Source organism: Suncus etruscus, chromosome 12 (assembly GCF_024139225.1).
Source record: "Suncus etruscus isolate mSunEtr1 chromosome 12, mSunEtr1.pri.cur, whole genome shotgun sequence".
Lineage (NCBI taxonomy): Eukaryota > Metazoa > Chordata > Mammalia > Eulipotyphla > Soricidae > Suncus > Suncus etruscus.
The window spans coordinates 89,795,027-89,818,794 of NC_064859.1; the positions used below are offsets into that span (position 1 = coordinate 89,795,027).

At 44.4% G+C, this 23,768-nt stretch overlaps 1 protein-coding gene across 1 annotated transcript in view; it reads right to left on the reverse strand.

The window, feature by feature from the left end:
• DNAJC27 (DnaJ heat shock protein family (Hsp40) member C27) overlaps positions 1 to 21,049 on the reverse strand; it is a 30,480-nt gene extending 9,431 nt beyond the window's left edge. The window contains exons 1-5 of the mRNA XM_049784492.1: positions 20,817 to 21,049; positions 12,912 to 12,994; positions 9,948 to 10,017; positions 3,581 to 3,745; positions 1,955 to 2,077 (exon numbers count right to left, since the gene is read on the reverse strand). Coding sequence (XP_049640449.1) covers positions 1,955 to 2,077; positions 3,581 to 3,745; positions 9,948 to 10,017; positions 12,912 to 12,994; positions 20,817 to 20,903 — 528 coding nt within the window. The 5' untranslated portion in view covers positions 20,904 to 21,049. The remainder of the gene's footprint in view (positions 1 to 1,954; positions 2,078 to 3,580; positions 3,746 to 9,947; positions 10,018 to 12,911; positions 12,995 to 20,816) is intronic.
• Between the last annotated feature and the right edge of the window lie 2,719 nt (positions 21,050 to 23,768).

Below are 23,768 nucleotides of genomic sequence, written 5' to 3' on the forward strand. Positions count from 1 at the left end.
TGGCCCAAAAAACCAAAAACAAAAAGAACTGTGACATTCTTTTCAAAGGGTTGAGTGTCATCTTTGCATGTAGAGTTACAAAGGTACGTAGGCCTCTGCATTTGAAGGATAAAAAGCCTGGCAAACTGACACTAGCCTTATTTGGTCTTGAACTAAAAGCTCCTGATGCCCCAAATTCTACTTGTCAGCCCAGGATGAAGCCTGTCTCCTACTGGGAGGGAGGACATCTTCTGAGAAGGAAGTTCAGCATAAAAGATGAAATAAAATCCCACTCAATCATTAAGAACAACTCTTTATAGTATAGCTACATTACTTAAAATGCTGACAATTGCCAATATATCAGATATATTCATAAGAAAAAATATACATTATTCATGCCACCACTTACTTTTAAATATATTTATAATTGAGTTGACTTGACTTTTTAATTTGTTTTAAAAAGCTTCTTCCCCATAAAATTACTCAAGATCAGTTAATTCTTTTTTTTTTTTCTTTTGGTTTTTGGGTCACATTGGCAGTACTCAGGGGTTACTCCTGCTCTACACTCAGCTATCACTCCTGGCAGGCACGGGGGACCATATGGGATGCTGGAATTCAAACCATTGTCCTTCTGCATGCAAACAAATGCCCTACCTCCATGCTATCTCTTTGGTCCCTAGATTAGTCAATTTTTTTTTTAGATTAGTCAATTTTTAAAAATGATCATCTATTTAGGTTGCACTGTGAGTATATACACTTCTACTGCCTACCTGATGGTAAATATTAATTTTGGGGCCTGAGCGATGATAGTACAGTGGGTAGGGCACTCGCCTTGCACACGGCTGGCCCACGTTCAAAGCTGACATACCACACTGTCCCGAGTCCTACCAGGAGTAATCCCTGAATGCAGAGCCAAGAGTAAGAGCTGAGCAATGTTGGGTGTGACCCAAAAACAAAGACAAATAATTAATTTCTAAGTGTGACTCACTGGGTTCTGAAAGATATATCTCCTATTCTGTAACTGAACCCCAGTGAGCTACAAAAGATCTTATTTGCTATGGCAGGCAATTTTGCTAAAGGAATTTTCCATCTGGTCATGGATACAAATGGAACACCACCAAACCAAGATCTTTCTCCCACATAAGTATATATATTAAAATTAATATCTGTAAACTGGATCATGATCCTGACAAGTATCTTGAAAATATAGATTGTGGAGTTCAATACAACATTAAGTTTCCAGGACTAGCCATCTACATTTTGGGGTTTTGTTGTTTGTTTGATTTTGGGCCTGAGCTGTGCTCAGGGCTTATTCCTGGCTATACATTCAGAAACTTTGATTCTCTCTCTCTCTTCCTTCTCTCTCTCTCTCTCTCTCTCTCTCTCTTCTCTCTTTCTCTCTCTCTATCCCCTCTCTCTCTTTTTTTTTTTTTTTTTTTTGGTTTTTGGGCCACACCCGGCATTACTCAGGGGTTACTCCTGGCTATCTGCTCAGAAATAGCTCCTGGCAGGCACGTGGGACCATATGGGACACCGGGATTCGAACCAACAACCTTTGGTCCTGGATCGGCTGCTTGCAAGGCAAACGCCGCTGTGCTCTCTCCAGGCCCAAAGAAATATTCTTTTTTTTTTTTTTTTTTTTTTTTGGTTTTTGGGCCATTTGACGCTCAGGGGTTACTCCTGGCTATACGCTCAGAAATTGCCCCTGGCTTGGGGGGACCATATGGGACGCCAGGGGATCGAACCACTGTCCGTCCTATGGTAGCGCTTGCAAGGCAGACACCTTACCTCTAGCGCCACCTTCCCGGCCCCTATCCCCTCTCTTTTTTCCTTCTTCTCTCCCCTCCTGTCTCCTCTTTCTCTCTCTTCTTACTCACTCACACACACACACACACACACACACACACACACACACTCATGCTCATTCTACATGAAATTCCCATGACCCTGACACACAGCCTCACACAAAGGTTACCTGGAACATCTCATTGATTCCTTCTCCTGTCTGGGCTGAAGTTTCAAAGTACAGGAACCCTTTACTTTCAGCCCAAAGGCGCCCTTCACTTTCATCCACACTACGGTGCTTAGTAAGGTCAATCTAAAAGAGAAAGTTGGAGGACTTGTAAAGCAGTAAATTGATAAAGACTTAATTAAAAAATAAAATACAAAACTACTATCGAACTTTGGGAAAGCTTTGGGGGGGGGTGTTTGGCAAAGAGCACCAAACTTGGCTAGCCCTGGAGTTTTCTCTCTCCACTCTTTTTAATCTAATTGTTTTTGGCTCACAACTCAGCAGTGCTCAGGCCTTACTCCTGGCTCTGCACTCAGGGATCACTCTTGGCTGTGCTCAGGGAACCATATGGGATGCTGGGGATTGAACCTGGGTTGGCCTTGTGTAAGGTAAGTAAGTACTCCTACCCACTGTACTCTCTCTCCAGCCCCCAAACTTTATCTATATGATAAAGTTTGATATGACACTGTCCTTTATGAACCATCAATTAGAAACTTATTAAGAGCAAAAGGACAAAAGCACAGTAAGTGCAGAGAGAGGGCCAGAGAGATAATAAAGCAGGTAGGGCACTTGCCTTGCATGCAAATGACTTGGGTTCAACCTGTTGGGTTCATCCCATATGGTCCCCGAAGGAATGAATCCTAAGTGCAGAGCCAAAAATAAACCCTGAGCACTACTGGCTGTGGTCTCCCTCAAAAGACTGTTTTCTATTTTTTTTGCCACACCCGTTGATACTCAGGGGTTACTCCTGGCTAGGCGCTCAGAAATTGCTCCTGGCTTGGGGGGTACCATGAGGGATGCCAGAGGATCGAAGAGCGGTCCATCCTAGGCTAGCTGTTGTACGGCAGACGCCTTACTTCTAGTGCCACTGCTCTGGCCCCAAAAGACTGGTTTTCTATAAAAACAGTTGGGCCTGTGTCCCTGGCCCTTCCACAACTCACACTGCCCCTCGCTGTCCCTAACTATGGACCATTAGTGGGGACTCCTCTCCTGCGCCACACCAGATCCTTCCTGGGGCACATCACCAGAAATGAAAGTGGATCAAATTCCTAATAGATGTTTTTAATGGTTTTGTTTTATCAACATACATTTTAAAAGATTGTTGGTTTCTATATTAAGACTATTAAAAATGGGGGCTGGGCGGTGGCGCTGGAGGTAAGGTGCCTGCCTTGCCTGCGCTAGCCTAGGACGGACCGTGGTTCAATTCCCCGGCGTCCCATATGGTCCCCCAAGAAGCCAGGAGCAACTTCTTAGCGCATAGCCAGGAGTAACCCCTGAGCGTCACAGGGTGTGGCCCAAAAACAAAACAAAAAAAGACTATTAAAAATGGGGGATATGGGGCCGGAGAAATAACATGGAGGTAAGGCGTTTGCCTTTCATTAGTTCGAATCCCGGCATCCCATATGATCCCCGAGCCTGCCAGGAGCGATTTTTGAGTGTAGAGCCAGAAGTAACCCCTGAGCGCTGCCGGGAGTGACCCAAAAAACAAAACAAAACAAAAAAATTAAAAAATGGGGGATATTTTTTGTTCCCAAGACACACAAGACTAATGAGTCCAGAAGTTGAGCAAACCATTCCACAAGCAGTTACCTTGTTGGCACACACTACAAATACGATGTTTTCCATGTTTCCCTGAGGTCCGAGGTCTTGCTTCATCTCTGCCAGCCACGCGTCAAGGGCCTCAAAGGAGTCTCTTTGCCCAACATCATAGACAAGGATCACGCCCTGTGTGTCCTTGTAAAACTCGTTACGAACCTTCGCAGAAAAGAGCAGATATACAAATCGTAGGTTTTGTGACCTCATAAAAATGTATCTCACAGCCATTAACTTAACCCCACTTTGGGGTGTACAGAGTGTTTGCTATTTCCATAATAGCAGTAGCTACTCAACTTCAGGAATTTTTAACTGCGATCAGAGTGACATGACTTCGAGGCACACACCATCCACCTTATCTCTTAAGTCCTCTCCCCAGAGGTGACCAATCTTTAACTGCGAGGAGACCTTCAAAGAACACAGATTAGAATGAGGACCTTCTTCTGAAGTACCAAGAAAGTGAGCAGACAACTAAGAAGGTGTGGAGGCAAAAAAACGACACAGGACTTAGTGACAGGCAGATGCTTGTGAACATGGCTGGCCTTGGCAGTAGGCAGCGTCTCCCTGTGACTCCACACTGATCTGCACAACTGTGTGAGAACTCTAGCCTTCTCCCTTCAGACTTCCTGAACAGGTTAACCACAGATATTACTTCTTTCCTAAACCTCGTTTTGTTTTGTTTTGTTTTGTTTTTTTGCTTTTTTTTCGGCCACACCTGTTGATACTCAGGGGTTATTCCTGGCTATGCACTCAGAAATCGGTACTGGCTTGGAGACCATATGGAACACCAGGGAATCGAACTGCGGTCCATCCTAGGTTAGTGTGTGCAAGGCAACGCCCTACCGCTTGCACCACAGCTCCGGCCCCTCCTCCTTATTCTTTTTGAAGAGGGGTGGAGGGTGAGGCCATCCCTAGTGATGCTCAAAGTTTACTCCTGGCTCTGTACTTAGGGATCACTCCTGGCAAGAAGTGATTCCTAAATTGAGGGACCATATTGGGTGCTAAGGATTGAACTCAGATCAGCCACATGCAAGGCAAATGCCCTATCCACTTAATGACTGTTCCAGTCACCCTCCTAAAACTCTTTTTAAATAAAATGTTATGGCTTTACTGTTGGTTTATAGTATAGTATATGATATATATATATATATATATATATATATATATATATATATATATATATATATATATATATATATATATATATATTGTGACCTGGTCCATTATATCTTACCAGACTTTAAGCCATATGAGAATAGGAATTTGTTACCCATAGGGGCCAGGCAGGCAGAAGTTCCTAATACACCTTTTTTTTTGTTTTTTTGGGCCACACCTGTTTGACGCTCAGGGTTTACTCCTGGCTAAGCGCTCAGAAATTGCCCCTGGCTTGGGGGGAACATATGGGACGCAGGGGGATAGAACCGCAGTCCTTCCTTGGCTAGCATTTGCAAGGCAGACACCTCACCTCTAGCGCCACCACACCGGCCCCTCTAATACACTTTTTATCTGAAAGTCTGAAAGTGCATTAGTCAAGAACAAAAATAAGGCCAATAGGGAAAATAATTTTAAAGCACACAACATGCTGTTCAGAGAGGAAATTTGTGTATTAAAAGAAAAATGAATTCAATGAACTTCTCTGTTAAGAGACCCAAGGCCAAATTTGGGGCCAGCCACTAGCTACCTTTGTAAACATTCTTTCAGAGGAAGAGGGTTTATTTGACAGTGGTGGGGGGTCCCTATAGTTCTGGGATACAAAATCAGGGCTCCTGTACAAAGTAGGTACTGGGGTCCTTTAAACCCCTGCCCCAGCCTGAGCTAAGAAAGCTTATAGCTGGGGCCAGAGAGATAGCATGGAGGTAAGGCGTTTGCCTTTCATGCAGGAGGTCATCGGTTCGAATCCCGGCGTCCCATATGGTCCCCCGTGCCTGCCAGGAGCAATTTCTGAGCCTGGAGCCAGGAATAACCCCTGAGCACTACCGGGTGTGACCCAAAAAAGAAAAACCACAAAAAAAAAAAAAAAAAAAGAAAAAGAAAGCTTATAGCACTATTTATTTACTCCTATTTTTGTTTTGTTTTGTGTCACACCTGGCAGTGCTCAGGGGTTACTCCTGGCTCTATGTTCAGAAATCGCTCCTGGCAGGCTCGGGGGACCATATGGGAGGCCGGGATTCGAACCACTGTTCTTCTACTGCAAGGCAAATGCCTTACCTCCATGCTATCTTCCGGTCTCATTTACTCCTATTTTTATTGTTACAAGTCTTTCTTCTTCCTTTGTAAAATGAGAAGCTCAAAGCAGGCGTGTCACCCGTCCCCTGAAACTCTGCTATTCTTAGTTCCAAACAGCTTTCTAATACAAGTTTCGGCAGATTTGCTGCAACCAATGTGTAATTAAAACGGATACTGAGGGAATGAAGGCTATTCCATCCCTCAAGCAGAAGAGCAAATTGCACCACTAAGAGTTGAGTATCAGCCGGGCACAGACAGTTCTACGGAAGCTTTAGCTCATGCTGATGAAGCCGAGTTCACTTGTGCACAGCAGTGAAGCCAGAACCAGGACCCAGGACGCTGGGTCCCCACAGTTCTGTCTCGGACATTTTGCTCCATTCCTCTGAGCAGCCTGCCCTTTCTCAGCAGCTCCTGAGACAGCTACCCAGAATGTAGGGCGCCCCAGGAACCTAGGGGATCGTGAGAGGGGCCATGGTGTCTTTCTCAGGAGTGAGCATTGCCAACTTTGATGCTGCACAAAGAAGGTGAGGGTTTATTTAAAAAAAAAAAAGAAAGAAAAAGAAAGAAAAAGGAGTGGCCAGAGCAATAGCACAGCGAAAGGGTATTTGTCTTAAATGTAGCCAACCCTGAATGGTCCTGAGTTCGATTTCCAGCAACCCATTTAGTCCCCCGAACCTGCCAGGAGTGATTTCTGAATGCAGAGGAATAACCTCTGAGCACCGCTGGATATGACCACAAAACAAAACAAAAAAAGAAGGCTGGAGCTACTAGCAGTATATGTTTGACCAAAAGAAGGAGTGGTCCAGGTGACTTCAGGAAAAAGGACTTCAGAAGTGATGGGTTCAAGGAGCTTCTATTACACTCATATTTTTAAGAGCCTCTGGAAAATAAGTGATTGCAATTTTAGGCTGTATGAACAAATGTCTGCTGTCTATGGAGAGAAAGTAGCAGAACACTCAGGGTGTTTCTTATTAAGACACTCTCGGGCCCGGAGAGATAGCACAGCGGCGTTTGCCTTGCAAGCAGCTGATTCAGGACCAAAGGTGGTTGGTTCGAATCCCAGTGTCCCATATGGTCCCCCGTGCCTGCCAGGAGCTATTTCTGAGCGGACAGCCAGGAGTAACCCCTGAGCACCGCCAGATGTGACCCAAAAACCAAAAAAAAAAAAAAAAAAAAAAAGAAAAGAAAGACACTCTCTGCCTCACTCAGTTTACATCTAAGGCACCTGCCGGCTCCTAGTGGTCACCCACACAGGATGTAGATGGGTTTAACTGGCAGGAATAAAAATCATTGTAGGGCCCGGAGAGATAGCACAGCGGCGTTTGCCTTGCAAGCAGCCAATCCAGGACCAAAGGTGGTTGGTTCGAATCCCAGTGTCCCATATGGTCCCCCATGTCTGCCAGGAGCTATTTCTGAGCAGACAGCCAGGAGTAACCCCTGAGCACCACCGCGTGTGGCCCAAAAACCAAAAAAAAAAAAAAAAAAAAAAAAAAAAATCATTGTACCACAGAGCCAGAGTGATAGCACAGCAGTAGAGTGTCTGCCTTGCATGCAGCTGATCCAGAACCGATGATGGTTCGAATCCCGGCATCCCATAAGTCCCCCGAGCCTGCCAAAAGTGACTTCTGAGTCCAGAACCAGGAGTAACTCCTGAGCACTGCCGAGTGTACCCAAAAATCAAAAAAAGGAAGGGAGGGAAGGAGGAAGGAAGAAAGGAAGGAGAAGAAAGAAAGGAAGGAAGGAAGGAAGGAAGGAAGGAAGGGAGGGAGGGAGGGAGGGAGGGAGGGAGGGAGGAAGGAAGGAAGGAAGGAAGGAAGGAAGGAAGGAAGGAAGGAAGGAAGGAAGGAAGGAAGGAAGGAAGGAAGGAAGGAAGGAAGGAAAGAAGGAAGGAAAGAAGGAAGGAAAGAAGGAAGGAAGGAAGAAAGGAAGGAGGGAAGGAGGGAAGGAAGGAAGGAAGGAAGGAAGGAAGGAAGGAAGGAAGGAAGGAAGGAAGGAAGGAAGGAAGGAAGGAAGATCAGAGGCTGGGAAGGAGAGGAGAAAGGATATGGTGGGGAGCCTGAAAATCCACTCAATTGGGCAAGAGAAAGAAAATCATTGTTTACAAAGCTGAGAAAAATCCAACAGGAAGCCTCTGAGAAATCCATATCAACACATATGGATCATCTCTGAAAATTAAAGGCAAAAGGAAACGAGGAAAACCGCCAGAGAAAAATGCTCCCTCTTCTGAGGAGACAACACCCCTGATGCCAGCAGCGATCTCAGAGTCAGGGAGCAGAGAACAGCACCTTTGCTTCAAGGGCTAGAGGACAAGAAAGTTCAAGTCCTGTAAGGCTGCAGAACTGCTCTTCAGAATGAGGAAACAGTCTCAGCCTGGGAAACAACAGTGAGAGCCCGTCTCTTATAGTTCAGGACTCGGGGTTCTCAATAAAAGAAAGCCTTGACCCATCATAAAGGGTGAAAGGTCAGCAAAAATATGGATGATGTCTATTCAGTTTTCTAAATTGTGTTTTATTGGCAAAAATTAAACCCTGACATAATTCACTATGTAGATAAAATTAGAAACAAGGATGAAGCAACATTAAGGAAGAATTTTCAAGTTACAAGGGTGAAATTAGACAGTGATCAATTAAACAGTGTAGTAAACTAGGACATTCACTTAAAGAGCTATACTAGAAATCTTTCTAGAACAAGAGAGAGAGAGAGAGAGAGAGAGAGAGAGAGAGAGAGAGAGAGAGAGAGAGAGAGAGTACAGCAGGCAGGGCATTTGCCTTGCATGCAACCAACCCTGTTTTGATCCCTAACATCACTTATAGTTCCTTGAGCCTGCCAAGAGTGATCCTTGAGTGCAATCCCTGAACTTTGCCAGGAGTGGTCTAAGAAACAACAAAAAAAAATGGGGAAAAAGAACTATCTTTAAAATAAATACCATATATAAATCAATACTGAAGTAAAGAAGTGGGTGAATAACCTATAGGAAGACAGGAACAAGAAAATGAAGTAATCTAAAGAGAAAACAAAATAAAATGGCAGAGTCCTAACCTACTCTGTTACTTTACATAGATGGTCTAACAGAAAGAACATGGGATGACAGATTTAAAACCTGACCTGTAGTCTGTGGGAATGGCTTAATGTAGCAGAATGCCTGTTTCCAAGTATGAGGCCATGAATGCGACTCCAGGTCCCCAACAGTAGCTGTGAGCAATCCCGACAACTCTGCTCTGCACTGGTCTCTGATCCTGGCAGCACGCGGCATTTCCGGCTATACCAAGTTAGGTATGTATGAGCACTACTCAAATGGGTGTGACTCAGTGAGCATCACTAAAGCATGTGTGAGCACCAGGGCCAGGAAGTGTCGCCACCTCCAGCAAACAGTACCCAGGACTGTGAATGAGAAGAACATATCAACCTTTGTGGACACGTGGAAGCAGAGTCAAGAGGGGGGATTGTAACAGTGAATGCACACATTAGCAAAGAGAAAGGCATCAGGTCAGGAATATCAGCTCCTACCCTTGGAACTTAGAACAAGAATGGCACAAGAACCCAATGCATGGAGGAAGTAATAACTGCCAGTGAAGTGAAATGGCCAAACTAGACTAAAGAGCTATGTACAAACAACAATAAACAGGAGAGAAAGCAAAAATGACTGGTCAGGAAAACACATTCTGAGACTGCTCGGAGCTGAAAAGCAGATGAAAGAAAACTAAGAGGGTCCAGCCCCCTGACCCCAACCCTTCCCCTTGGGGAAGGAGGAGAGCTCTCTAGCACCCTCTAGTGCCATCATGAGAGAAGTCAGATCATCCAAGGCTCACATCCAAGAGTGAACACAACTCTCCTTTCATATACTCGACTAAGGCACCAAATGAGAAGCAACTTCAAGAAGAACTTGAAAGTGAAAATCTTCTCTAAGTGTTTGGAACACAAGCAATCAAATTTCCTACCCCTTATTGAGGGGACAGCACAAGAGACCAACAGGCAGCCATCAAACAAGAGAGCAGAAGAGAAGCCACAAATAGCAAGTAAATTTACTTATTTTATACAGGACTTGAATTGTGAGTTATTTCATTCAGGATCTGTCCCTAAACCCGTTGATGGTATTGAGTATAGGTTTTATCAAAAAAAAAAAAAAAGGCTTTCTTACCTCATAGAAGAAGGGGTGTCCGGCCATATCGAAGATGTTCACTTTGATTTCTCTATCTCTGACTTGCACCCTGAAACATCAAAAGGAGACAGTCCCAAAGGTCATGGACTCTGCACGCAGGATCCTATCTCAGATATCTAAGGGCACATGTGTGACCATGAATCAACACTTCCTCCAGTTTCTTTTTTGGTTTTTGGGCCACACCCGGCAGTGCTCAGGGGTTACTCCTGGCTGTCTGCTCAGAAATAGCTCCTGGCAGGCACGGGGGACCATATGGGACACTGGGATTCGAACCAACCACCTTTGGTCCTGGATCAGCTGCTTGCAAGGCAAACGCCGCTGTGCTATCTCTCCGGGCCCACTTCCTCCAGTTTCATCTTGATCCCAGTCATTTTTGTTTTCTTTTGTTTTCTGGGGGGTCACACCTTGCAGCACTTGGGGGTTCCTCCTGGCTCTGTGCTCAGGAATCAGTTCCAGCAGGCTCAGAAGACCATATAGGGTGCTGGGGATTGAACCCAGGTAGGCTGTGTGTAAAGCAAAAGCCCTACCCACTGTGCTATCATTGGACTCCTATCCCAATCATCTTTAACACAGCAACCAGCCAATCCAGATGACTCTGCCTTACTTTAAGAACAATAAACCCGGGGCCTGAGAGATAGCATGGAGGTGAGGCGTTTGCCTTTCATGCAGAAGGTTGGTGGTTCGAATCCTGGCATCCCATATGGCCCCCTGAGCCTGCCAGGAGTGATTTCTGAGCATAGAGTCAGGAGTAACCCCTGAGCACTGCCAGGTGTGACCCAAAACCCAAAAAAAACCAAAAACAAAACAAAACAAAAAAACAAAAAACAAACAAATGAACCCATTCGAATAAAGCCCCTTCATTTAACTCCAACTTCTGTCCATACAAATGGCAGCCATTACTACAGTGCTAAGAACATTCATTTGGGACCAGTGAGAGTGAAGTTGAAAGAAAACAAGATGTCTTATTTCGCTTATAAGACATCTTCATTAGTACTGGTTATGCTTGGTTACCATGTAGTGCAATAACAAAGATGTTTATTATTAACAACATCTGGTGAATTTTCATGTGATCTTCATTGGTTCAAGGCCAAACATTTGTTTCCAGAAATTTGAAAACATAAAAGGACAAAAACATTAACAACAACCATTCACATTAGAGTGAATTATGGCTTATGTCCCACATTTGCTTCTAGTACTTCTTTCTTTTTGAACATGTGCCTGGGCGCCCTCCCTGAGGCTCCTGACCCTGTGCTCTGTGGGATGATTCCCTTTCTACGCCTGCCCAAGCAAGGTGGTACTGGGTCATAAGGACCACCCTGGAAAGACTCAGGGACCACCGAGACCATGCCAAGCAGTGCCAGGGAAGATACACGTGGTGCTGGGAAGGTGCCCTCATTTAGCCCTTTGAGTTATCTCCCCGCCTCCATCTCCCCTTTTTTTAAAAATAAAATTGGAGGCCAGAGCGATAGTACAGCAGGTAGAACATTTGCTTATGTGATAGTATTCAGTGTCCCATCAGACCCACCGAGCTCCACTCTGTGATCCCTAAGCACAGAGCCAGGAATAAGCTCTGAATACTGCCTGGTGCGATCTAAATAAGTAAATACATAAATAAATGTACCCTTGAAAAAAAACAAAAGAATAGAACATAATTCAAACATTAAAGACAAATACAATAATGGAAGTATACATGTTATCCCAATTATTTTAGAACGTCATTAATGTTGATGAAATTGCTGCAGTCTTAAACTTGGATCTGATCCCCTGAAGAAATGCACCTGAACAACAAAGCCTGAGAGCTTTCTGGCTGTTGCACAAAGAATGTAGAAGGGGAGAGGAGACAGAAAGACAGAGAGAAGAGAGGGGAAAAGAGAGAGAAGGGGACAGAGGAAGTAGGAGAGGGAGGGAGGGAGGAAAAGAGAGAGAGATGACTTAGCTGTATGCTATAGTGTGTCTGAGGTTCAATCTTGTCCTTATACTTGAATTACAAAATAAATTACTGGGACTGAAAAGATAGTACAGGGGTTAAGGTGTTTTTGCCATATGTATGGGTTTCCCTGGTTTGATCCCCAGTATTGCACTGTCTCCAAAACACTGGCAGGGGACACTCCTTCGTAAAGAGCCAGTAACTGCCTGAGCATCACTAGGTGTGACATAAACATGCCTCCCCCTAAAAAATATAAATTATTAGGAAGCTTTTTATTGTTATTTTTAAACCTGAGCTGGGAGCTAGCTCAAAGGCTGGAGGACTGCTTTGCATGCAAGAGGTCTAGGTTCAAACCCTGAACCATAATATGGTCCCCTGAGCACTGCAGAAAGTACTCCCCAAACATCAGGTTGGGGATAGTCTATGAGCTGCTGAGCATAACCTCAAATCCCAAAATAATAAATAAACGAAGAGCCCAAGTTGGATTAAGTTGGGTTTCTGTCCATTTTATCTTCTTCACTCACCTGGGGACAGTGAACAGTCGGCTGAATAAACTACAGTTTTAGGGCATATGACGGCAATTCTCATTTCCTAAATAAACTAGCTGCTTACATAGATGTGAAGCAAAAACAGTTTTAACTAGGAAATCCTTTTATATCATTGATAAATCCAGCACTCTGTAGTGTGCTTTCTTTGGGGGTAGAAATGAGAGTTACACTTAGTGGGTGCTCTAGAGACCGTGTGGTGCCAGGAGTCAAACCCAGGGCTCTGTGTGCAAAGCTGTGCTTTGAACTACTTTCCTGGCTCAACTCCCAGGAAGCCCAGAGCATGCTCAGCTTTGTGAAGAGCCACATCCCAAGCATTTGTTGAGGATTCATCACCAGTTTTCCCCTTTATCTTCGGACTCTATTTCAAGACCAGTGTCCCAGGGGCCGCAGGGCCCATGAAGACGGACCAGTTTAGAAGAGCTCTGAATTTCTAGGTAGTGTGTAAGTCCAAATAAACAATCTACTCACTTTGTCACTCCGTAGTCAATTCCAATTGTTGCGAGGTATTTTGACACAAATCTTTTCTCACAGTATCTTTTTATAATACAACTCTAGAAAGGGGAGAAAAAACAACAACAAAGAAAGCATACCTTTAGTAAACGGTCTTCACAAAAGTGAGAACTTTACAGAAAAGGTAATTCTTACGTTCTCCCTTAGCACCACACATGGGTGCTATCATGTTTAGTTCAATGCTCAGGCCTTTGAGGACATTCACAACATCACCAAGACAGGGGAGACCAGCCCAACTTTCAAAGCATGGCTAGACCAGTTTCTCCTGAGATGCTCTCGTTTAGACTTGACACAGTCCCAAACAAGCTCATCACCTTAACAGCCTACCTGCTAACAAACTCATTCTGTGGAAACACTAGCCTTCCTTTCATAACAGATACAAATTTAAAGCCACCTTAATTCGGAATCTTTCTAAATATTTTGACTGTTTCTTCCATCTTTCTTCTTGATCCCACATGCCATTGAGATTATTTTGGTTTAGGTCTGTATCTTCTATTACCAGACAATTTAAGGAGATGTCTTTTGGCCTTTGTTTCTTTCCAGCTTTCAAGCTTTCATCAATACTGCACACTAAAGTTATTAATTTCCATACCTCTAAAATCTTCCAGTGGTTTATCATTTCCAGGGTTTTTATTAAAAAGAGGCCCAAGTCCAATTCATAATCTGTCCTGATTCATCTTCTCTGTCTAAACCCTCCCATATAAACTCCCTGATTCTTTTGTGTTTAAAAAAAAAAAACTTTATTCTGTGGGGGGAACAGGGAATCAGAACTTCTGGAACTGTGTCTTGGTGCCTGGGTCACCTTGAGGATGTTGAAGGGTACAGCCTGGCATCAGCTCACTGGGCCAGTGTTGATGATCTGCATGTCCCTCAAGCAGGGGGACAGATGCCCAGACACATTCTCGTGGCACTGCTCAAAGCATGTGCACTTCTGGACATAGTGTGACAATGGTTCTCTGCATCTTCATCTTGATCACCGCATCAGACAGGATTCTCCATCAGATGGAGACATTACTCTCAGAAAGGGTCATTTCTTAGATGCCCTCAATAGCCCTCCTTTGGGGTCTTAAAATCAAATTCTTGGAAGTCCTGGAAGATGGCGGGCTGCTTTGGGAGGCTCCCTCTGTCTGTCCATAGGCCCTGTATGCCTGGAAAAGTGTAAATCGTGGTGTCCAGTTTCCTTATGAATTGCTGCAGACTGTGGGCTAGGGAGGAAACAATGACCTAAACTCTCCACATCTAGAAAATACCAGAGTTATTGACTTTCCTCATTACCTTTCTCTTTGCTAGGAATGAATGAGCTTCTTTCCAAACCATACTTTTCCTTTCAGGTCTCCAACAAACTTTGAGCCAGCTAGAAGTCAGCTACTTGAAAATGAGCACCAGCATTTTACCTCTTGGTATCTTTTGTGGCAATGAGCTCAGTGCCACAGGAAATCTGATCTTAAGAGAATTACATATTAATGTAATCCTTTGTCATATGAAACTTAAAATGTATTAGAAGTGCTCATATAGAGTATACTTTATTCATCCTGTTATGGTGAACCCCAATACAAATCAAATAAGTCAGTTGCTTTTAAAAATACCAAAAGGAGGCTTTTCAGTTACTTTTTCATTTGTTATTTGTTTGGGGGGGGGCACACCTGGTAGTGTTCAGGGGTTACTCTTAGTTTTGTAATCAGAAATTACTTCTGGTGATGTTGGGGGATCATATCAGATGCTGGGGATTGAAGCTGGGTTGACTGCAAGCAAGGCAAATGCTCTCCTCACTGTACTAGCTCTCCAATCCAACTTTTTCAGCTACTTTTCAAAGTACTAAAAGAAGAATGCAGAAGCAAAAGTACAGCAGGAAGGGCATTTGCCTTGCATAGGACCAACTTTGATTGGATCCCCTACATCTCATAGGGTCCCCCAAGCCTGCCAGGAGTAATTTTTGAGTATAAGGCCAGAGTAACCCCTGAGTACTATCGGTGTGCTACCCCCCTCCAAAATAACAAACAAATAAAAAAGTTCTAAAAGGAGGTCAGAGAAATAGTACAACAGGTAGGATGCTTGCCTTCCATGCAGGCAGCTTGAAGTTTAAATTCTGGAATCCTGTATACCCCCCTGAGCCTGCCAAGAGTGATTTCTGAGTACAGAGGCAGAAGCAACCCCTGAGCACAGTTGTGTGTGGCCCCAAAACCTAAATAAACTAATAAATACATTTTTTTAAGTACTTGACTTAGGGCTGGAGAGATGGTACTTGCCTTTCATGCAGGCAACTTAACTTTATGCATTTTTCCCCAGGCCAAGCCAGGAGTAAGTCCTGAGCAGGACTGGGTGTGGGCCCCCTCATGAGCAAAACATTTAAAGTAGACTTTCAGGACCCAAGAAACAGGGCAGGGATTAGGGCATTTACTGGGCACAGCCTTGACCAAGCAGCACCACATGCTGTGTTGTGCATGGCACCATCAGCCCAATGGGCTGAGAATTGCTAGGAGAAAAGGGGCTTCCTGAGCACCCCCAGAGAGCCCACACACCCTAAAATAAAATACATTCCATTGTGAACTGAAGAAAAAATGTCCTAAGAGTGATTCCTGCTAAGAGGCTACATTGTAAAAACCATTCGCAGCTTGAAAGCACTTTCCAATGTTTTCTTTCCAAATATCCCAGAAAAATAAATATAGCCTTTTCCTCAATTATTCATGAGGTGAAAGGGACTGGAAGTATTTTTGCTCTAGTATGCTTTTCAAACATTATCCTAAGTATTTAAAAAGATGCACATTTAATTAATAGGATTAGTAACTATTCTCTGTAACCACAAAAAGATAAGGCTCCAGCTTCCAATTCTTATAAGCTTAAGTACAAATATAAAGAGAACTGTTTTTGCCTTTTCTATTTTTCTTGAATAGATTTTTAGTATTCTCTTTTAAGTGCAATTCCTACTAAAATCTTCATAGGTTTGAGGTTCCCCTCACCTCACCTAAGACTCTTAAGGAAGAGCAACTCCAGGGGCCAGAGCAGTGGTGCAGTGGTAGGGCGTTTGCCTTGCTTGCTAACCTAGGACGGACCATGGTTCAATTACCTGATGTCCTATATGGTTCCCCAAGCCAAGAGTGATTTCTGAGTGTATAGTCAGGAATAACCCCTGAGTATCATTGGGTATGGCCCAAAAACCAAAAAAAAAAAAAAGAAGAAGAAGAAAAGAAAGAAAAAAAGACAGACAGACAGACAGACAGAAAGAAAGAAAGAAAGAGAGAGAAAGAAAGAAAGAAAGAAAGAAAGAGAGAAAGAGAGAGAGAAAGAGAGAGAAAGAAAGAAAGAAAGAAAGAAAGAAAGAAAGAAAGAAAGAAAGAAAGAAAGAAAGAAAGAAAGAAAGAAAGAAAGAAAGAAAGAAAGAAAGAAAGAAAGAAAGAAAGAACAACTCCTAAAGTGTGAAGAAGATCAGAGCAGGATATATAAGAAGAAATCTGTATTGACATACAAAATTAAAGTCTGGAATACAACCAAATGATCAAGACTATAATATGGAAGGAAGAAGGAAGGAAGGAAGGAAGGAAGGAAGGAAGGAAGGAAGGAAGGAAGGAAGGAAGGAAGGAAGGAAGGAAGGAAGGGAGGGGAGGGAAGGGAGGGAGGGAGGGAGGGAGGGAGGGAGGGAGGGAGGGAGGGAGGGAGGGAGGGAGGGAGGGAAAGAAAGAACAACTCCTAAAGTGTGAAGAAGATCAGAGCAGGATATATAAGAAGAAATCTGTATTGACATACAAAATTAAAGTCTGGAATACAACCAAACGATCAAGACTATAATATTGACATCAATATCGACAAGTAGGTCAGTAGAACAGAACAGAGAGGCCCCAAAGAGATTCCATTATCTAAATAAAAATTTTAAAAGGATGAAGACAGTACTTAAAACCAATGGGGAAAGAACGAGTTGTTTAATAAAATATTAAATTCAATATCTAGCTGGAAAAAACAAATTGGACCCTTATCTTCCTTAAAGAACATTCAAATTTTGATTCTGATTTTGTGTTTAAAAAGTTCAGAAGGAGGGATGGAGAGATAGTACAGGGAGTAATACGCTTGCCTTGTATGCAGCTGGCCCGAGTTCAATCCCTGGCATCCCATATGGTCCTCCAAGTCCACCAGGAGTAATTCCTGAGTGCAGAGCCAGAATTTCTGAGTACCACTAGGTTTGTCCTCCCCCCAAAAAAAACCAAATACATTTCAGAAAAAATATTTGTATTTGGGGGGGGGGCAACACCCAGAAATGCTGGGATTAAATCAGCATTTTCATGACAGGTTAGTTGTGTATAAGGCGAGCACCTACTTGTATTATCTCTCCAACCACAGAAAATATAAAATCTTTTTATAATCTTTTTTAAAAGTTATGTTGGGGTCACACCTAGTGATGCTCAGGGCTTACTCTTGGCTGTGATCAGGGATCACTGTTGGCAGTGCTTAGGGGTTCATATGGGATGCTAGGGATTGAACCCAAGCCAGCTGCACATGAGGCAAGTACTATTGCATTATCCCTAGTCTTGTAATTTTTTGTTTTCTCTTATTCAGAAATATTTTTTTCTGGGCCCGGAGAGATAGCACAGCGGTGTTTGCCTTGCAAACAGCCGATCCAGGACCAAAGGTGGTTGGTTCGAATCCCGGTGTCCCATATGGTCCCCTGTGCCTGCCAGGAGCTATTTCTGAGCAGACAGCCAGGAGTAACCCCTGAGCAATGCTGGGTGTGGCCCAAAAACCAAAAAAGGAATATTTTTTTTCTTTTCAATAGGCTCCAGAGAATTCTTTCTTTCATGCTCATTTCTTAATGTTTTAACATTTTAATTTTTATATACCATAATATAAAATTCACGCTTAAGAGATATATAATTTGTAGCTTTCAGTCCATCCACAGTTGTATAATCATTAAGTGCCTTAGCTGTTTTTCTTTCTCTTTTTTTGATGTCCCTAAGACAATAAATGCTTTTCCCTTTGATTTAATTTTATCCTGAAGGCAGCTATCCTGAAGGTTTCTTTCTTTTTCACTGCTTTCTAGTTATTTTCTCATTTGATTTATTTGCCTTTTAATCCAAGGACTGATTACTAGATCATTTCTTCATATTTATTTTTCTGTTTTGAGCCACACCATGATGCCAAGGGCTTATTGTTAGATCCATGTTGAGGGACTACTCCTGGCAAATATCATTAGCAAATAACCATAATTTTACCTTTTCCATTCCAGCTTTTTATTTCTTTCTCTAGCCTAATAAATATAGAATAGTGTTAAGGAGGCAGAATGATAGTACAGTGGGTAAGACTTTTTTTTGGGGGGGCCACACCCAGTGACGCTCAGGGATTACTCTTGGTTATGTGCTCAGAAATCACTCCTGGCTTGGGGGACCATATGGAATGCTGGGGATCGAAAATAGGTCTGTCCTGGGTCAGCTGTGTGCAAGGCAAACGCCCTACCACTGCACTATCGCTCCATCCCCCAGTGGGTAGAACTTTTGCCTTGAGTTAGTTCTCTAGAATACCATATGGTCCCCTGAGCACTGCCAGGTGTGTCCCAAAAAGACAAAACAAAACAAAACAAAAAAAAACAATATTAAATAATTTAGTGATACTGAATATATCCGGCTATTTCTTGGGGGAGGGTACACCCAACAGGGGTTACTCCTGGCTCTGCAATCAACTTACCCCTGGTAGATGTGGAGGACTATATGGGATGCTGAAGATCAAATCCAGATTGGTTGCATCCTTACCTGTTACACTATAGCAATGATCCCTCAGGATATTTCTTTTTTTTTTTTTTTTTTTTTTTTTGGTTTTTGGGCCACACCCGGTGACGCTCAGGGGTTACTCCTGGCTATGCGCTCAGAAGTCGCTCCTGGCTTGGGGGACCATATGGGACGCCGGGGGATCGAACCGCGGTCCGTCTCCTAGGCTAGCGCAGGTAAGGCAGGCACCTTACCTCCAGCGCCACCGCCCGGCCCGGATATTTCTAATATTAGACCAGTAAGCACAGTATGCTTACTGAGTCAATTTAGTACATAACTTCTAAGAGGTTTTTCTTCGGGGGGGGGGGGGAGTGCACACCCATCAGGGATCACTGCTAGCGAGACTCAAGGGACCATACGAGGTGCCAAGATGAAACCCAGGTTGGCTGCGTGCGAGATAGGTGCCCTGTACACAGTGTATCTCTCCAGCCCCAACGCTATTACTTTTTTTGGGGGGTTGTTTCTATTTTAGCGCTATTCTCAGTGGTACTTACTCCTGGCTATGCTCAGAGACCAATATGGGATGCTGGCGATGAAACCTAAGTCTGCCGCATGCTATAGCTCCAGCCCTATGACTTTTACTTTTAATACCAAGAATATAGTTTATATTCAACAGATGCTGATAAAGTATATTTACATTAACTACATGCAAAGAGATTCATAAAAGTACACAAGAAAATGCCAAGTGGAAAGAAAGGACATTCACTGAGCATCATTACTTGCAGGGAACGTTCTTTTGGCTTGTAGATCCGACCTCAAGTTGAATTTGCCCCAAGGGAAGAGCTTTCAGGTTGAAGCATGAAGACCCAGTTCTAAGCCTGTCTGTCACGATAGCCAGTTAAAACCTAGGGGAGTTCTTAACCAACTGCTTTCACACATGAGGAAGTGATGACCTGAATGCAGAGGAAGCATCTTAGAATTCATTTGGGTGAGGGGCCGGAGAGATAGCATGGAGGTAAGGCATTTATTTGCCTTTCATGCAGAAGGTCATCAGTTCAAATCCCGGCATCCCATATGGTCCCCCGTGCCTGCCAGGAGCAATTTCTGAGCATGGAGCCAGGAATAACCCCTGAGCACTGCCGGGTGTGACCCAAAAATGACAAAAAAAAAAAAAAAAAAAAAAAAAAAAAAAGAATTCATTTGGGTAAAGGCTTTGGATCCATCACCTCTTCCCTACCACCCAGTAGGGATGAGCTTGGAGTTAGAGCACAGAATAAAGAAAGTGGAGCTCCAGTTTCATTCAGAGGACAGACCGAGGGACATTTCCAGAAAGACAAGCAGCATATCCACTTATTTTCCTATGACCTCCATCATACCTGCAGGGGAAAACTCATTAGTATGGTAAGGCTCTCCTCTCGCCTGCTGGAAATGCAGAATTCAGGGTTGCAGAATTCTATGTGTGCTGTGCAACAAACATTTCACAAAAATCCCAGCCCTCCAGAGGCACACCCCCCAGTAAATTCCCTTCAGTTCCCAAACATTTGGGGGTGTGTGATGATTACTCTTCTCCTCTATCTCCCAGTCCTGGACTGTGACCTAGAATGCAAGCACAGATCAGAGGGGAAGAAGCATCTGAATCTGGACCAAATGTTTGGGCTGCCTTGGAGGCTCAGAAGCCTTCTCTAACTCTTTCTTAGGGAGAATGACATCAAGAAAAAGGGGCACCCCAAAGGTCAAAGTGGAGCAGCAGCAGCAAGCAGGAGGAGAGGACCCAGGCCGGCTCAGGGGCTGGGCAGGAGGCGGGGCCGCGAGCAGTTGAGTGACGGCGCACGCGGCCAATCGGCACGCAACCCCGCAGCTCTCGGTCCCGCCCCTCCCATCGTGATACAGGGGCAAAAAGGAGGCGAGACAGCAGCAGTTGAGTGACGGCGCGCGAGGCCAATTAACACGTAGTCCCGCCCCTCTCTCCCCGCTCATCGCGGCGTAGGGGCGGGGCCACGAGCTGTTGAGTGACGGCAGGCACGACCAATCAGCATGCGGCCCCGCCGTTCTCGGTCCCGCCACTCCCATCACGGTACAGGGGCGGGGCCGCGAGCAGTTGAATGACGGTGTCCGCGGCCAATCAGCACGCCGCCCCGCCCGCCCTCGGTCCCGCCCCTCCCCTCGCGGTACTCACTTTCCCCACTTCGGCGTTGCCCATGGAGATGACTTTGATGCGCAGGGACTTGCCAGGCTCCTTCCGCTTCGGCACGTTGGCCTCCATCGCCCGCGCTCTCTCGGGGCCTCGCCGGCGTCTCCTCGCTCACACCCGTCCCTCAGGCCTCCTCGGCCAATGGCGGCACCGCCTCGGCTCCGCGCCTGGCCATCCCCGCCACTGCCTGGCAGCGGGCGCGGACGGGTGTGAGCGCCGGGAACTGGGAGGGGGCGGGAGACGGAAGTCTCGCGATATTTCCGGGACTCATGACGTCATCACTGGTCCCTCTCCCCCCCCCCCCCACCCCAGGGCCCTTGGCCTGCTGCTGCTCTGCTCCACCTGGGGAGGGTGGAGTCCTAGTCTTGGGGGATAGGCCTTGTGCTTCTGGGGTGACAGGAGATGGTTCCCTTTCTTTATATATATATTGTATATATATATATATTGTATATATATATACAATATAATATATACTATAATAATATGATACCTGGCTCTGCTCAGATATCGCTCCTGGCAGGCTCGGGAGACCATATGGGATGAAAGCAAATGCCCTACCTCCATGCTATCTCTTCGGCCCTATATATATATATATATATATATATATATATATATATATATATATATATATATATATATATATATATATATATATATATATAATGAACGTGATTATACACATGACTATCCTTGGGTTTCAGTTACAGAAAGAACACCCCCACCTTCTCACAAGTGCATTCCCACCACCAATGCACCCTCATCTCTCTCCACCCACACCCACACACCCCTTGCCTGTGTTTGAGACAGGCATTCTGTTTCTCTCACTACTCATTAACATTGTCAGATAGAGTAGTCGTCTCTCTTAACTAAGCTCAACCACTTCTTAACTGAGGGGATCAAGTGTTTTGGCTGTTTCAGGACTGGAATATCTGGAATTGTGCATTATTAGTGCAAGTGCCAGCCCTAAATTTTCTTTGGGGTAGAGATAGCATGGAGGTAAAGCGTTTGCCTTGCATGCAGAGGGAAGGTGGTTTGAATCCCAGCATCCCATATGGTCTCCCGAGCCTGCCAGGAGCGATTTCTGAGCAGAGAGCCAGGAGAAATCCCTGAGCGCTGCCGGGTGTCACCCAAAAACTAACTAACTAAATTTTCTTTGGGGGTTGGTTTTTATATCTAGATTCTTGGGTCTCACTCAAGTCAGTTCTCTCTCCCCACACCATCTCCATTAGGACCTCCCCCATTGTTTGGGCTCAGAGAAGAGGGATCTGGAACTTGGAAAGTAAGGAAATTAGACCTAGGTTTTGGAAAAGATGTTTTAGGAAAGACTGGAAAAGATTGGTTGCTTTTCCTATCATTAAAAAAAAAAAAAGAAACCAAACACCAAAAAAACTCTAAAAATCAAAATAAGATTAAGATACTATGGAAGATGACTGGAAGGGCTGGAGTGCAGCTTTTGGTGCAGGAGGTCCTGGTTGGATCCCCCTGCATCCCTGGTCCCCCAAGCACTCCTGGAAGTGCCTTTCTGTCCCCTAGCCCCCTCCTTTAGCACCTCATAGTCCACTTAGAGTCAATAGGTTTTCATTTAGTCCTGGCTCTTCAGCTGCATAGTTCTTATCTGGAGGTGGAAAATCAAGCTAGGTGGTCCTTAAGTTCTTCCATCTCTGGCCCGGGTGTTTGCCCTGGTAGGTGTAAGTTCTTTAGGCTTGTTTACTCTGCTCCTGTACCTCTCATCCAAACATGCTCCCACCTTCTGTTCTCAGCTCCCATTGGCTGAGGTGATTCAGTTGGAGTAATGAAATCCAGGAGAACCACTTTTTTTTTTATAAAATCTTTATTTAAGCACCATGATTACAAACATGATTGTAGTTGGGTTTCAGTCATAAAAAGAACACCCCCCCTTTACCAGCGCAACATTCCCATCACCAATGCCTCCCATCTCCCTCTTACCCCTAGAACCACTTTTCTTATGCCAGAGAATGAGAAAAGCATCTACTTGAATAAAAATCGCTCAGAGCGGGCAGTAATTTTTTTGAGTCAATATCTTCAGTCACCGAAGATAAATAGAACTTGACAAATGATTATTTAGTGCCCTGAAAAGAGACTGCTTGCCAATTTCCCAGTAAATCACGAAGGTAAGGTAACCTTCTGCTCTCTGGAGCTTCCAACATTTCAGAAGAGAAGCTGTGTAGAGTTGGTGATGGAGATGAAGCACGTTAGCTCCGAATTCGAGATCCATCCCATGAAGACCACTAAGGAGATGAACAGCACTGCAATAAGGCATGGGAGTTTATTTACCAGCATGCTGGGGTCGCCCCTAATTAGAAAATGATGACCCCCTTACTGACTCTCAGGCTCCTTTTATTGGGTTATAAGATTCTAACAATCCCCCTCATTTCTAACAGGCAAAGCCCATGCTTTTGCTTGCAAGTGGTGCTGGATTTAATTCCCTGCATCCTCACCCCAGAATATCAGAGGAAGAGTGAATAAAGGTTTAAAACATCATAGTGCCTTAAATCAGATTATCATATGTTTTATTGATTTATTTTTGGTTTTTGGGTCACACCCTGCAGCGCTCAGGGATTACTCCTGGCTCTATGATCAGAGATCACTCCGGACAGGCTTGGGAGACCATATGGGATGCCGGGATTTGAACCAATGACCTTCTGCATGCAAGGCAAATGCCTTACCTCCATGCTATATCTCCGATCCCATATGTTTTATTTTTAAAACATTAAATTAGGTGGGCCATCTTGGTGGTGCTCAAGGGCTTCTAGCTCTGAGCTTGGGGACCATATGCTTCCCCAGGAATGAAACCCAGGTCTCCTGCAGCAAAGTATGTGCTCAACCCATGGAGTCATTCCCCTAGCCCTCTGAAATAGTAAATTTTTTTAAAATCAGAAAAACTTGGGGCCTAAGGAACAGCTCAGTGGCAAAAGT